Raw genomic sequence first — 16,477 nt, forward strand, 5'->3', positions numbered from 1 at the left:
GTACCCTAAACCATGTTCTCTCCAAGCTTCAGCCCCAAAGAACTGCATGAAAAGATGATGGAATTGTTTGAAAATCATCACAAGGAATTGTCTGAAAATCCCTCTCTCCAATGAACTGATAGATTCATAGATATTTAGGTCAGAAGGGACCATTAGGATCATCTAATCTGACCTCCTGCACAATGCAGGCCACAGAATTTCACCCACCACTCCAAAACCATGTTATCCCATCATACCATCTCCTCCATAAACATATCGAGTTTAATCTTAAAGCCAGATAGATCTTTTGCCCCCACTGCTTCCCTTGGAAGGCTGTTCCAAAACTTCACTCCTCTGATGGTTAAAAACCTTCGTCTAATTTCTAGTCTAAATTTCCTAGTGGCCAGTTTATATCCATTTGTTCTTGTGTCCACATTGGTACTGAGCTTAAATAATTGCTCTCCCTCTCCGGTATTTATCCCTCTGATATATTTATAGAGAGCAATCATATCTCCCCTCAACCTTCTTTTAGTTAGGCTAAACAAGCCAAGCTCCGAGTCTCCTTTCATAAGACAAGTTTTCCATTCCTCGGATCATCCTAGTAGCCCTTCTCTGTACCTGTTCCAGTTTGAATTCATCCTTCTTAAACATGGGAGACCAGAACTGTACACAGTATTCCAGGTGAGGTCTCACCAGTGCCTTGTATAACGGTACTAAAACCTCCTTATCCCTACTGGAAATACCTCTCCTGATGCATCCCAAGACCGCATTAGCTTTTTTCACAGCCATATCACATTGGCGGCTCATAGTCATCCTATCATCAACCAATACTCCAAGGTCCTTTTCCTCCTCCGTTACTTCTAATTGATGCATCCCTAGCTTATAACTAAAATTCTTGTTATTAATCCCTAAATGCATGACCTTACACTTCTCACTATTAAATTTCATCCTATTACTATTACTCCAGTTTACAAGGTCATCCAGATCCTCCTGTAGGGTATCTCTATCCTCCTCTGAATTGACAATACCTCCCAGCTTTGCATCATCCGCAAACTTTATTAGCACACTCCCACTTTTTGTGCCAAGGTCAGTAATAAAAAGATTAAATAAGATTGGTCCCAAAACCGATCCTTGAGGAACTCCACTGGTAACCTCCCTCCAGCCTGACAGTTCACCTTTCAGTAGGACCCGTTGTAGTCTCCCCGTTGTAGTCTTTAACCAATTCCTTATCCACCTTTCAATTTTCCTATTGATCCCCATCTTATCCAATTTAACTAATAATTCCCCATGTGGCACGGTATCAAACACCTTACTAAAATCTAGGTAAATTAGATCCACTGCGTTTCCTTTGTCTAAAAAAATCTGTTACTTTCTCAAAAAAGGAGATCAGGTGGGTTTGGCACGATCTACCTTTTGTAAAACCATGTTGTATTTTGTCCCATTTACCATTGACTTCAATGTCCTTAACTACCTTCTCCTTCAAAATTTTTTCTAAGACCTTGCATACTACAGATGTCAAACTAACAGGCCTATAATTACCCAGATCACTTTTTTTCCCTTTCTTAAAAATAGGAACTATGTTAGCAATTCTCCAATCATATGGTACAACCCCTGAGTTTACAGATTCATTAAAAATTCTTGCTAATGGGCTTGCAATTTCATGTGCCAATTCCTTTAATATTCTTGGATGAAGATTATAGGCCCCCCGATTTAGTCCCATTAAGCTGTTTGAGTTTTGCTTCTACCTCAAATATGGTAATGTCTACCTCCATATCCTCATTCCCATTTGTCATGCTACCATTATCCCTAAGATCCTCTTTAGTCTTATTAAAGACTGAGGCAAAGTATTTGTTTAGGTATTGGGCCATGCCTAGATTATCCTTGACCTCCACTCCTTCCCCAGTGTTTAGCGGTCCCACTTCTTCTTTCTTTGTTTTCTTCTTATTTATATGACTAGAGAACCTTTTACTATTGGTTTTAATTCCCTTTGCAAGGTCCAACTCTATTTGACTTTTAGCCTGTCTCACTTTATCCCTACATGTCCTGACCTCAATAAGGTAGCTTTCCTTGCTGATCCCTCCCTTCTTCCACTCCCTATATGCTTTCTGCTTTTTTTAATCACCTCTCTGAGATGCTTGCTCATCCAGCTTGGTCTACAACTCCTGCCTATGAATTTTTTCCCCTTACTTGGGATGCAGGCTTCCGATAGCTTCTGCAGCTTTCATTTAAAATAATCCCAGGCCTCCTCTACCTTTAGATCCATAAATTCTTCAGTCCAATCCACTTCCCTAACTAATTTCCTTAATTTTTGAAAGTCAGCCCTTTTGAAGTCAAAAACCCTAGCTGCAGATTTATTTTTATTAATCCTTCCGTTCAGTTTGAACTGAATTAGCTCATGATCACTTGAGCCAAGATTATCCCCTACAACCATTTCTTCTATGAGGTCCTCACTACTCACCAAAACCAAATCTAAAATGGCATCCCCTCTAGTCGGTTCAGCAACTACTTGCTGAAGGAATCCATCAGCTATCGCATCTAGGAAAATCTGAGCCCTATTATTATTACTAGTACTCGTCCTCCAGTCTATATCTGGGAAGTTAAAGTCTCCCATGATCACACAGTTTCCATTAGTATTTACTTTATTAAAAACATTAAAAAGGGCTCTATCCATATCCAAATTAGATCCCGGCGGTCTATAGCACACCCCAAGCACTATCCCAGGGGAGGCTCTAATAGTTTTCTTCCTCAATTTAATATTTGCCCAGTCAGACTCAGTCATATCCATTTCATCGCTTCTTATTTCTTTACATTCTATCTCATCATTGATATACAGTGCTACTCCACCACCTTTACCTTTATTTCGGTCTTTCCTAAACAGCACATACCCTTCAATACCTGTAGCCCAGTCATGACTACTATTCCACCATGTTTCTGTTATCCCTATAATATCTGGTTTCACTTCCTGCACCAGTAGCTCTAGTTCCTCCATTTTGTTACCTAGGCTCCTTGTATTAGTGTACAAACATCTTAATTTTTGCTGTTTGGCCTCACTCACATTCTGTACCCTATTAGGCACGGTCATTCTACAGCCAGTATACCTTATTAGACTGGTATCTACACTGCCCTTCCTCCTACCCACGGCTGTATCCACTCTTACTTCTTTTTCTTTCCTCTCAATGCTAAATTCTGGCATGGAGATTACCTGGACATCTCCCAACCATCTCCCCCTAATTCCTAGTTTAAAGCTCTCTTAATCAGTTGTGCCAGCCTCCATCCTAGAAGTCTATTTCCTTCCCTACTCAGATGAAGTCCATCCCGAGAGAACTGTCCTCTATCCATGAATGCCTTCCAGTGGCCATACATCACAAAGCCCTCCTTATAGCACCACTGCCTAAGCCATCTGTTGATAGTCATAATCTTGTCACACCTTTGTTGCCCTTCTCTAGGAACAGGCAGAATCCCACTAAAGATCACCTGAGCCTCAATTTCCTTAAGCGTCTTCCCCAGCCTTGCATAGTCTCCCTTAATGCTTTCCAGCGAGAATCTAGCCGTATCATTTGTTCCCACATGAAGGATAATTAGGGGATTCTTTCCCGCTCCCTTTAGAATCCTTTTCAACCTCAGGTCTACATCCCGTATCTTAGCACCTGGAAGACAGCACACCCTCCTATTCTCTGGATCAGCTCTGGTTACAGGCCTATCTATTCCTCTCAGTAAAGAGTCCCCAATCACATAGACCTGTCTTTTCCTAGTGACGGTGCTATTCTCCAGTCTATCCCCTGTTCCCTCTGGCTGCAAGTTCTTTCCATTCCTATTCTCCCTTGTAATCCTCTTTAACCCATCCTGTATCCTCCTGGGGCTCATATTTGGTGTAATCTCCATTAACTCTTCCCCTTTTCCTATAGGACAAGCTGCTCTTCTCTTCTTCCTTGCCCTTCCACCTTCAGTGACTACCTGTTGAGCCCCTTCTTCATTTTCCAACTCTGCAAACCTATTCCTGAGCTCTATTTCTCCTTCACTAGCCCGTCTTTTCCTCTGCCTGGTTCTTTTAGTCACATGCTTCCACTGACCACTTTCCTCACCCAGTCTCCCCTCAGAATTCCCCAGTCCTGCTTCCATCTGCAAGTCTGAGCTTTTCCTTTCAGATACCTCATGTCTTTGCTCCATAATCTGCTCAAACCCCTTCCAAAACTCTACCAGACTTTCCACCTGCATCTCCAAACCTCGGATCTTTTCCTCCATCAGCTCTATCAGACGGCATTTCATACAGACAAAACTCTTACCAGGTGCCCCCTGCAGGATCATGTACATACCACAGCTTCCACATCCAGTCATCTTCATTGTGTCTTCCACTACATGGGTCACTCCCACTGCTACCTCTGTATCTGTCATTGCCTTCCCACCTAAATCCTGTTAATCTGGGAAATAGAAACCACACCAAAACACCACCACCCACAGCAAAACACAAGCACCACAAGACAAAGTCCCACTCAAACTCCCCTATTTACAGCTCTGTTTGCTAGCTCCTCTGCCGCTGCAGCTGTATGTGCCGCTGCCTGACTTGCTGCTACCTTTTAGGACCCCTAGTCAGAGAAGCCCTGCCCACCTAATCAGGGCTCAGCTTCTCTCCCAGCACGAAGCCCCTACAAGCCTCTACACATACAAATACTACCAATACAAAACCAAACACAAATACCTTCTCCTCCAACAGAACTCCCACTCAAACTCCCCTGTTTACAGCTCCGTTTGCTAGCTCCTGTGAACTAAACATCTCTTTTTCTCAGTCTTTCACAACTCTGCTCCAAATCTCAAGCAAACCTGTCAACAGAATGCTGTACTAATGCTGTCACCTCAACTTACTTGATCAGTTTTCAGAACAAAATCCACAATATGCCGCATATTTAAAAAATAAACACATTTTTCCATCAAGTTTCAGAGAATGCTATTACAACACAAAACAAAAAAAAACATAATTAAACAGAAGACCAGCAAAAAACGATAAGGTTTTTAAAAACAAACACTGATCAAACTCTGATTTTAAATTGCAATTAAAAAAAATTAATTGATTGTGCCACCTTCAATTTAAAGCTGTTGTACTCCTTTAACTAAATTCAAATTCATTTAAAGGAATTTTAGGGATTTACCTCAATATAGGATACAGCATTACTGACTAGGGCTATAATGCATTAATGATTATGCAAATCCAGATGTTCAAAAGAACATCTTTATCTACAGCTACTACTCAAATTTTTGTTTTCTATTTCCTGCTTGTAAAGGGATGTAGGTGCTAACTGAGTCCATTCTAAAGTGCAGTTTATCAGTTTAAAGTAGGAATTTTCCCTCAGGACCACAGAAACCTAGTCATCCTAGGGTTTGGTTTTTTTTTTGAAATACACGAATCCCTGACATGCATATACTGTACCAAAGAATTTGAAGAGCAACTAGCAAAAGACACAAAAAATAATTTTTTTCTAGGTACATCAGAAGCAGGAAGCCTACCAAACCATCAGTGGGGCCACTGGACAATGAAGGTGCTAAAGGAATGCTCAAGGAAAAAAAGGAGAAGCTAAATGAATTCTCTGCATCAGTCTTCACTGCTGAGGATGTGAGGGAGATTCCCACAACTGAGTCATTCTTTTTAGGGTGACAAATCTGAGGAACTATCCCAGATCGAGGCATCAGTAGGGGAGGTTTTGAAACAAACTGAGAAATTAAACAATAAGTCACCAGGACCATGTGGTATTCACCCAAGAGTTCTGAAGGAATTCAAATATGAAACTGTCAAACTACTAACTGTGGCATGTAACCTATTGCTTAAATTAGCCTCTGTACCAGAAGATTAGCAGATAGCTAATGCAACGCCAATTTTTAAAAAAGGCTCCAGAGGCAATCACAGGCTGGTAACCCTAACTTCAGTAGCAGGCAAATTGGCTGAAAGTATAGTAAAGAAGAGAATCATCAGAAACATAGGTGAGCACAATATTTTGGGGAAGAGTCAACATGGCTTTTGTAAAGGGAAATCATGGCTCACCAATTTATTAGAAAAAAGAAAAGGAGTACTTGTGGCACCTTAGAGACTAACCAATTTATTTGAGCATGAGGTGAGCTGTAGCTCACGAAAGCTCATGCTCAAATAAATTGGTTAGTCTCTAAGGTGCCACAAGTACTCCTTTTCTTTTTGCGAATACAGACTAACACGGCTGTTCCTCTGAAACCAATTTATTAGAGTTCTTTGAGGGGGTACTTGGACTTTCAGAAAGCCTTTAGAAGATCCCCCACCAAAGGCTCTTAAGAAAAGTAAGCAGTCATGGGATAAGAGGGAAGGTCCTCTCATGGACCAGTAATAACTTAAAAGATAGAAACCAAAGGAGAAATGATTGGTTAGTTTTCACAATGGCGAGAGATAAGTAGCAGGGTGCCCCAAGAATCTGTACTGAGACCAGAGCTGTTCGACATATTCATAAATGATCTTCAAAAAGGGGTGAACAGTGAAGTGACAAAGTTTGCCAACGATACAAAATCACTAAAGATAGCTAAGTCCAAAGCTGACTGTGAAGAGTTACAAAAGGATCTCACAAAACTGGTGACTGGATAACAAAATAATAAATAATAAAATGTGCAGTGCTGGTTCCCCTATCTCTAAAAAGATATATTACAACTGGAAAAAGTACAGACACATGCAACAAAAATGACTAGGGGAGTGGAACAGTTCCATGTGAGGAGAGATTAAAAAGACTGGGACTGTTCAGCTTGGAAAAGAGATGACTGAGGGGGGATAAGATAGAGGTCTATAAAACTATGACTGATGTGGAGAAAGTGAATAAGGAAGTGTTATTTATCCCTTCACATAACACAAGAACCAGGGATCACACAATGAAATTAATAGGCAGCAGGTTTAAAACAAACGAACAAAAAAAGTACTTCACACAACACAGTCAACCTGTGGAACTCATTGCCAGGGGATGTTGTGAAGAGTAAAAGTGTAACTGGGTTTTCTACATAAAGTTAGATGCCATTTTAGAAATAAGATTTTAATTTTTTTTTAACCTTTTCCTACTAAAAACCCAACACTGTATGTAACCCTAGGAAAACACTTTTCTAGAAATAAAGCAATGGTTTCTGAACAGAGTTTCCAAAGCCACAGTCAATGACATCATCCCTTTGACCCCGTTCCCACAATTGTATTTTTGCAGGCAGGCCCTTAGGGCCACCATAGAGCTGAGGACTCCATACAGGCACCAGGGTCAGTCCATATGGATCTGAACACAGAATCTGGGACTCAAGTTGCTATTTCTTACAAAATTCCCCCCAATATTGTTTCTTTTACAAGAAATCTATTCAGTACATAATAGCAGCAGTTTTTGTCATCTGTCAGAGCATTTCATCACAATTTGAATCCCAAACGTCTGAATATAAAGTTGATAAATTGACTACAGAATCAATTTAGGGGCAATTAATCCATTATTCTCTTTGGTGTTACACAGAATTATATTGATAGCTTTCTCGATAATCCCTACCTGGCAACCCTGATTACATCGGCTGCTGCTGACAGGTGCACTGACCTGCAGGTTTTCAGGCAGCTCAGTGACTGGCTGCTGCAGGAAAAGTGCCATGAGGAGGAAATAGAGTGCAGGTACATTAGTATGCTTAGGGAGAAATGACTGAAGAATCGGAAAGCCCGGAAAATGACAAGCATCCCGGTTAATTTCCCTGACAGTTGATCTGCCGCCAGCACTCCTGCCAACATTGAATCCTAAGAAAAAGGGACATAAAAAAGCCAAAAAAGTGTTAACATGCAAATTATCACTTTTTACTAAATTATTCAAGCACAGAAGGGAGCACTTTAGAAATGAGCAATAGTAACAATGAATTTATACATACACACCACATTCATATTAACACCAACTTATGTTTTTCAATTATTAAATCAATGTCAAAAACTTAGTCATAAAATCCTCACAGTATCAGATGGATGTTATAGTACAAGTTTCTCAGTACACACAGGAATTGTAACGCTACTTCAGATAAATGGTCCACCTAGGGTCTGAGAACAGCCAGTAATGACTCTTCAGAGGACGGTTTAAAACTCCTATAAAGGATACCAAATAATTACATTCCAGTGGCAAGAGGGAGGAAAGTTTCATCGTAACCCCAAGTAGTTGGCTTATGTTGCAAAGCGTGAGTCTGACGGCCAGTGTGAGTGAATGGAATTTAAAGCATTTTTCCAGATAGTTTATATATGACTAGTTTTAATTTTTACTAATTAAATCAACTTGGCACGAAGGATTAAAATACTCTTAATTCACCTTTATTTCCTACCAGAAAATGGAGCCAGAGTTAAGTAAAAGCTACCAGAAGCCACAAGAGCCAATTTACATTGCACCTTTAATACCAGTTCCTCCCAGCTCCAAAAAACGTTCAGTGATTGGGAAAAGTGCTGAATGGACAGCACTGGTAAATGTACTCTGAAGAAGGGTACAAGTATAGCAAACAACAGTGAGATGCTAGTTCAGTCTCCAGGACTACTCAGATACTTGGCCTTTCTGCTGACATTATCAGCAAGGCCAGTTAGTTACAAATATAATTTGTGATGTAAACTTTTGTTCACTAGAAACAAACTCATTTTACAGAGTCTATCAAACAGCCATCACATAGTAATGAAATGTTCACTACTAACTCGTGAAATTCACAAACGTGACCCTTTAAGTGAATAGTTTCATATCCTATTTCATTAGGAACCTTTGAATGTTTTTTATTAAAAAAATTATAGACATATTCAGACAAGATAATCAGATACCACCACTATCACTCGTTTTAAAAGATTTGGACCAGCAACAATTTTACATATCTCTATACCTGGAGTCTGGCTGGGTACCAACTTTGATATAATTTAAAACAAAAAGAAAAAAAAAAAGCCCCCGCCCAATTTCTTTTTAAGTTTCGTCTCTATTTGTGATGTCCCCAGAACTTCCAACTGAATGAAAACTTTTTACTATATAGTTGGCTTTCCACTGTATTTAGATTTCAGAGTAACAGCCGTGTTAGTCTGTATTCGCAAAAAGAAAAGGAGTACTTGTGGCACCTTAGAGACTAACCAATTTATTTGAGCATGAGCTTTCGTGAGCTACAGCTCACTTCATCGGATGCATACCGTGGAAACTGCAGCAGACTTTATATACACACAGAGAATATGAAACAATACCTCCTCCCACCCCACTGTCCTGCTGGTAATAGCTTATCTAAAGTGATCATCAAGTTGGGCCATTTCCAGCACAAATCCAGGTTTTCTCACCCTCCACCCCCCCACACAAATTCACTCTCCTGCTGGTGATAGCCCATCCAAAGTGACAACTCTCTACACAATGTGCATGATAATCAAGTTGGGCCATTTCCTGCACAAATCTAGGTTCTCTCACCCCCCTCTCAAAAACCACACACACAAACTCACTATCCTGCTGGTAATAGCTCATCCAAAGTGACCACTCTCCCTACAATGTGCATGATAATCAAGGTGGGCCATTTCCAGCACAAATTCAGGTTTTCTCACTCCCCCACCCCCATACACACACAAACTCTCTCTCCTGCTGGTAATAGCTCATCCAAAGTGACCACTCTCCCTACAATGTGCATGGTAATCAAGGTGGGCCATGTCTGTTAGGATATAGATATTCAGGCCTGTCTGTAAAGGCCTATACTCTAATAATTTAGGTGTATTCTTATCACTTGGCTAGTGATAGAGGTATAAAAGAAAGAATCAAAACCACTGTCTGCCAGTGTAAGGGCCTTCTCTTACTGTGACAGTTTGTGGCCCTGTGCTTAGGCTCAGGCCTTTGGCTAAGCAGCAGAGGCAGCCATAAGCTGGGAAGCGAACGGTCACATCCTCACATTCCAAACTACTCACATTGAAATAAGGTGCTATTGGGCTGTTAGGCACTATCAGAACAGGATTGTATTCCTATCACCTCCAGAGAAAGGGAAGTGCCTAGAAAATGTAAAAGGAAACTTAGTTTGATAGCATCCTGTCTGGCAAGAACTCACTTATCAATAGCTGGGATGTGAAATCCTCACTTCTGTATTGTTTTGTCATTATAGTTCCCACTTTGCTGTTGTTTGTCTGTATAATCTCTGTCTGGTTCTGTGATTGTTCCTGTCTGCTGTATAATTAATTTTGCTGGGTGTAAACTAATTGAGGTGGTGGGATATAATTGGTTACATAATCATGTTACAATATGTTAGGATTGGTTAGTTAAATTTCAGGAAAATGATTGGTTAAGGTATAGCTAAGCAGAACTCAAGTTTTACTATATAATCTGTAGTCAATGAGGAAGTGACTGGGTGTGGGTGGGGGTGGGCATGTGAGATGGGAACAGGGAATGGGGGTAAGAAAATTGGAATCATGTTTTGCTAAAGGGGGAGATGGGAACAGGGAATGGGAGTAAGGAAGATGGAATCATGTTTGGCTAAGGGTAGGAATGGGATCAGGGACACAGGTGTAAGGCTCTGTGGTGTCAGAGCTGGGAAGGAGGATACTAAGGAAGGAAACTGGAATCATGCTTGCTGGAAGTTCACCCCAATAAACATCGAATTGTTTGCACCTTTGGACTTTGGGTATTGTTGCTCTCTGTTCATGCGAGAAGGACCAGGGAAGTAAGTGGGTGAAGGAATAAGCCCCCTAACAATGTCCAGCACAAATCCAGGTTTTCTCACCCCCCCACCCCCATACACATGAGTTTGTGTGTGTATGGGGGTGCGGGGGTGAGAAAACCTGGATTTGTGCTGGACATGGCCCACCTTGATTACCATGCACATTGTAGGGAGAGTGGTCACTTTGGATGAGCTATTACCAGCAGGATAGTGAGTTTGTGTGTGTGGTTTTTGGGAGGGGGGTGAGGGGGTGAGAGAACCTGGATTTGTGCAGGAAATGCCCAACTTGATTATCATGCACATTGTGTAGAGAGTTGTCACTTTGGATGGGCTATCACCAGCAGGAGAGTGAATTTGTGTGGGGGGGTGGAGGGTGAGAAAACCTGGATTTGTGCTGGAAATGGCCCAACTTGATGATCACTTAGGTAAGCTATTACCAGCAGTACAGTGGGGTGGGAGGAGGTATTGTTTCATATTCTCTGTGTGTATATAAAGTCTGCTGCAGTTTCCACGGTATGCATCCGATGAAGTGAGCTGTAGCTCACGAAAGCTCATGCTCAAATAAATTGGTTAGTCTCTAAGGTGCCACAAGTACTCCTTTTCTTTTTACTGTATTTAGAGTGAATACTAAATGAACAACAACTGCCAACACTCTAAAGCATCAACAGTTCTGAAACCCTAAGAAAAGAAACGCAAATACAAATTATGTCTGCCATTCATATCTTAGAAATACAAGAAATTATGATTAAAGATTACCCAAAGAAATGGTATGACATGAATTCTAACAAAAATGCTCACTCTCACAACACAATTTCAGATACATTCTATTTTTCATAATTTTCTCCTACTTAATTAATCTTTTATTAATAATTCAAAGTTCAATTACATTTTTCCAGTTTACTACCCTGACGGAAATGTTATGGGAAATAACTGTAAACAAAGAGACTTAATAGTTTTATTTTTGCAAGGAATAGCAATGTAGCATAAAATAGTTTTACAGAGAGGAATGACCTGGGTTTTAAATTTCACTGATAAGTACAAAATATATATTCTATCTTGTAGGTAGAAGAAAAAGCACTACAAAGAAAAATTAAAAAAACAAAGTATGCTTTCAATAAAACTTCATACCTTTCCTTATTCAAAAAATGAGGATAAGTTCTTTAGTACAGAACGAGACATTTTATGATGTCTTGAAATGACTTCAGATCTAGAAGTGGTTACTTTAGCAGACAAACATAAAAGGCATTGCCTACAACTCTGTTAGGACTGACAAAATAAGGACTTGATCCCAAATCGATTAAAGTTAGTGGAAAGAGTCCCATTTCAATTCAACGTGCTTTGGATCAGATCCTAAACTGGGAAGTCATTTGAGAAATTCACTCTTCATCAGACTGGGAGAAAGAGCCATATTGGAAAGAATATATACCTGGCAGGGTACCAATTCAGACTTCATAATTACATGCAAATGCACATCAGATATACACTTTTGGTAGAGAGACAGAGTATGTCTCTACTTCAAGCTGGAGGCGTGATTCCCAGCTTGAGGAGAAATACTTGTGGTAGCTCTGATTGAGCTAGCGAGGTAAATACTGAGCATAGCGGCAGCAGCGCAAGCAGTGGGATGGTCTGGCCGCCCTGAGCATTTACCTGTCCAAGACCCTAGGTACATATTTGAGGCCACCAGCCCCGACAGCCACTTGTGCTGGTGTGGTTACATTCCATTTTTAATGTGCTAGCTTGACCAGATATACCATGAATATTTCTCCTCAAGCTGTGAATCGCAACTCCTGCTCAAGGTAGAGACATACCTATAGACTTTTCTTCTTTGGGGAGAAGGAGCAGAGTGGGGGAAAATAGTTTTTGTCCTTTTTGCTTCATTATAAAACGTCTCAAAGATTTTTGTTAACCACATAGAATATTGATTTTTACATTAGAAATTCAGGTCTTGTCTAACCTGGAAAATCCTATGACTAAAGAACCAGTGAATAAAGACATAATAAGTCAGGACACTAAACAATAAGCAACAGAGGGGAAGGGATTTTTTCGTCAGCCTGTTTAAAAGAACTGTTTGTTTTGTTAAGTCCTACTTAACCTACTGTCTAACAAGATTTTTGTGTTTTTGTTAAAGATTCAACATCCCCACCTCTTTAATGAAGAAGCAAAAGGGACAAAATCCCAATTATTTGAAAATCCCTTCCAAGTCACCTCTTCAAAACACTGCCCAGATTACAATGAGAAGACATTCCGTACATGGAAAACAAAACAAAAGATGACACCTGTAATTTAATCAGACAGCAGGACAGCTATGGAGTTGGAACCACGCCACTTGTCAGTGTCTCTTTTATCCCACATGACTCTGGTCTCTCATGGCCTGATGCCAAGATTGATTCTTCAATGATTGCCTTGTTTATTGACCCCTTCAGTTATTGCAATAAAAAGATTATCTATAACTTGCCTTTGTTCAATTTCTGACTGCCACTGTAATTCAAAATATGATGGAAAAGTCCTATGCACAGGTTTATGGTACAGCACTCAGACAATTATATCATGATAACCTTAACGGAAAACTGCACTGAAATATTAAGTCATTCCCAATCATTAGAACTACTACAAAACTAGCTAGTGTTCGGTCCTATAAAGGTTCACCTGCACAGATCCCTTTGCAGCCTCATGGAATCCAATTATCTTCAATGCAATTCCATGAGGACATAAAAGATCTATACCCTAACAGATTTCCTCTGCAAGACTGGACTCAAAATTACTAGTAACTATTTATTTTTAATGCCCCGTATATAACAAAAATGAATAAATGAGAAACAACAGTGATCTCCCAATCTCAACTCTCAAAAGCACCTCCCCGCTCTCATTCAAATCTCTCCTAAAACCCGTCTTTCCACAATGCTCGTGAGTTCATAATAAATAGTTAAAATTATAAAAACAGCTTTTCTCTTTCCTGCATTTCCCTGGGTATCCTGTCTTCTCTGTGTGTCTAAGATTTTAAGCTCTTTAGGGCAGATATTTTATCTCTGTGTATTATGCAGTTCCTAACACAACGCCAGCATTAGACAAATAATATTAAAGCAGGAGACAGCCATATTTTCAGAAAGAGAATATGGATCAAAGACCGGAAGATCAGAGCCACAGACAGAGACATTTTGAACAGTTTAAATTGGAGCTATGGGTGCTCAGCACCTATGGAAATCAGGTCATGTTTATGTAGGTGCCTAACTATAGTTTGAAAATTTGGGCCAAAAATTATTTTTCATCTGCGTAATAGACCTTATTTTCTATTTTTTGGTTGATACTTAATGTAGAAATGGCTCTGAGGTATGAAATTCAGATCTAGATGCAAGCTTTCCCCAAGTATGGAGGTGCTCAAATGCAAAGTTTCAATTTGAGGCTACCTAAAATTCACAGATGGAGTTTGTGTCATTCCTCATTCAATAGCAGAATTTTAAATATGCCTATGACTTACCAGTTCACATTAGTATTATTAGGAAAGGCTGAGTACAGTTCAGCCCAGAATAAAAGAGGAGTGATTCATATCCTGTTTCATGTCATTCTTACTCTCAACATATATAAGGAATATGCCATCTACATACTAAAAGACAAAAAAAAAAGCCACACTGTGTATTCCATCTAAATTTTAACTCATTCTCCAAGTTATTCTTTGTAATAGGTCTTATTACTGAACAGAGGCTCACAGACAAAGACTGTAACCTTCACTTAGTTATGTTAACGGAGATCTGCTGATAACTAGTCTTCCATGCAGGGAGGCTGGAACAGTCTGTATAGTGGGGGTGCTGAGAGCCACTGAACCAAACTGTAAACCCCGTATATGATAAAAACCACTTCAAGCTAGGGGGTGCAGCAGCACCTCTCGTTCCAGCACCTATGTTTCCATGTCAACCACCTTTAAATCAAACATAGGGTATGTCTACACTACCACTTATGTCAGTATAATTTATGTCACTTACAGGTGTGAATAAGCCACCCCCAGAGCAACATAAGTTACACCAGCCTAAGCGCTGGGGTGGACAGCACTATATCGGCTGGAGAGCTTCTGCCAACATAGCTTCCGCTGCTTGTTGGGGGTGGATTAATTAAGTCAACAGAAGAGCTCTGTCCCATCATCTTACAGTGGCTTACAGCAGCGCAGTATACAGTTTTAGTTTTTAAGGGCAGTACTTAAACGGATGAGATTTAAGTTTTAGACCAGATTTTGCACAAATAATGGACCATGGACCAGCTGTGCAATGTTCTCTATGTTACTATAGACCACACAACCAGTCTGAAAATGTATTTGTCTGTCCATTAGAGATGAGTCACCTTGATAAGCAGGCAAGTCATCTTGTATATCTACCCAGTCATCTTGTGCTCTTCCTCTTACTTACAGAGTGCCATAGATATACATAGCACTTCATAAAGTACGCTTATGTGCCAAAGAGCAAGCAGAAAGGCATCTCCCGCAAGTTGGTGCTGAATACTTCCCTAATCCCTAATGAGAAGAGGGTTTTGTCACAATCTCCCTCTTTGACAGGAAGGAGAAAGGGGCAAACCTCCAGTCAGAGCACCCAGGAAGGAAGGAAAGAAGAAAAAATACTAGCTTCTTCACGATAGAATAAAAACAGATAACTACTCGGCATAATTCAGAACTGCAAAAATTTTTCCTTACCATTCCCACAAGAGTGTGTGTCAATACTTCATAAGACTTGTAAACTCCAAAGCTTCCCATGTAAAATTCCATATTTCTGGACTGGGCAAATGGTATGCATACTACTAGATGACAGTGAATTTTAATTTTGTACATCGTTCTAGACTGCTTTATGAAAACTCTCTCTTACCCACTGAGCCAAATCCTAAAGTAACTTACACCGTGAGTAACCCCACTGACTTCACAATGGAAAACTGTGACTGAGTCAGAGGATTGCACTAAACAGTCGTCAATTGTACTGATTTTATTATTTTGAAATGTCTGAGATTTAGTCACAAACTTATTACTAAAACTCCTCTCTGAGGAGACCATTTCTACTAACTCTTGAAAACCAGGCAGATTAGTTAAACATTGTTATGTATTTACTAGCATACTATATAACAACCAGACACTTTTAGAAGAGTTATAACACGGTTGCTTGAGAAAAAGAGAATGAAAGTTCTTAATCTGCTCAATGAAATGATTAAGGAATTATTTTGTGTTTTTGATATAATTACATCAGACAAAGGCACAGAAGTAACATATTGCTTTTCATCTGTTGATCGCCAAGTGCTTTGCAGAAGTCAGGTGAACTTTATCAACTGTATTTTATGCATGAAGTAACAGACAAGTTTCAGTGACTTACTCAAGGTCACAGAGTGATTTTGTTACAAAGTCTGAAATTCAATTTCAGTTGTCTGACTCCCAGCTTCATACGTAGAACATGCTATCCCTTGAAGGGATGCCACTGAGGATCCCATTGCAAAATGAGTTCAACTGCCATTGACTTCAAAGGGAGCAGAGTTAGACCAACATTAAGTGCTTTTGAAAATCCCACTCTTAAATTAAATTGTAAGACACCATGACTCTTGACACCAGACACCCTGAAGAAATCATAAACAGAACATAGGCATGTAACTTTTTCCTTTCATCTCGATTCAAAACCACTTTAACAAGTTAAAAGCGTTAAGCCTTGTCCACATGCAAAAGTTGCACTGGTTTATACTTAAATAAGTTTTCAGACAGAGTTAATGAAGTGATGTAAACCCATGTGGACACACGCAGTCTGGCTGAAGAATGAGCTTCAGTTTAGCTTAAACCTGTTCTTAATTAACTTAAGCTTAACCAAAACAAGCCTCATTTGAACCAAAACATGATTGT

General features: G+C 39.9%; 1 protein-coding gene across 6 annotated transcripts in view; it reads right to left on the minus strand.

Annotated features, from left to right (window-relative positions):
• The window catches only part of WDFY3 (WD repeat and FYVE domain containing 3), a 306,761-nt gene that overhangs the window by 83,423 nt on the left and 206,861 nt on the right, over window positions 1-16,477 (minus strand). For 5 of the 6 annotated variants that reach the window (XM_075127477.1, XM_048848041.2, XM_048848046.2 and 2 more), the window contains one exon: window positions 7,497-7,732. In XM_075127477.1, the coding sequence (XP_074983578.1) occupies window positions 7,497-7,732 (236 nt within the window). The remainder of the gene's footprint in view (window positions 1-7,496; window positions 7,733-16,477) is intronic. The other variant, XM_048848044.2, reaches the window with a different exon arrangement.

Source organism: Caretta caretta, chromosome 4, assembly GCF_965140235.1.
Source record: "Caretta caretta isolate rCarCar2 chromosome 4, rCarCar1.hap1, whole genome shotgun sequence".
Classification (NCBI taxonomy): Eukaryota; Metazoa; Chordata; order Testudines; family Cheloniidae; genus Caretta; species Caretta caretta.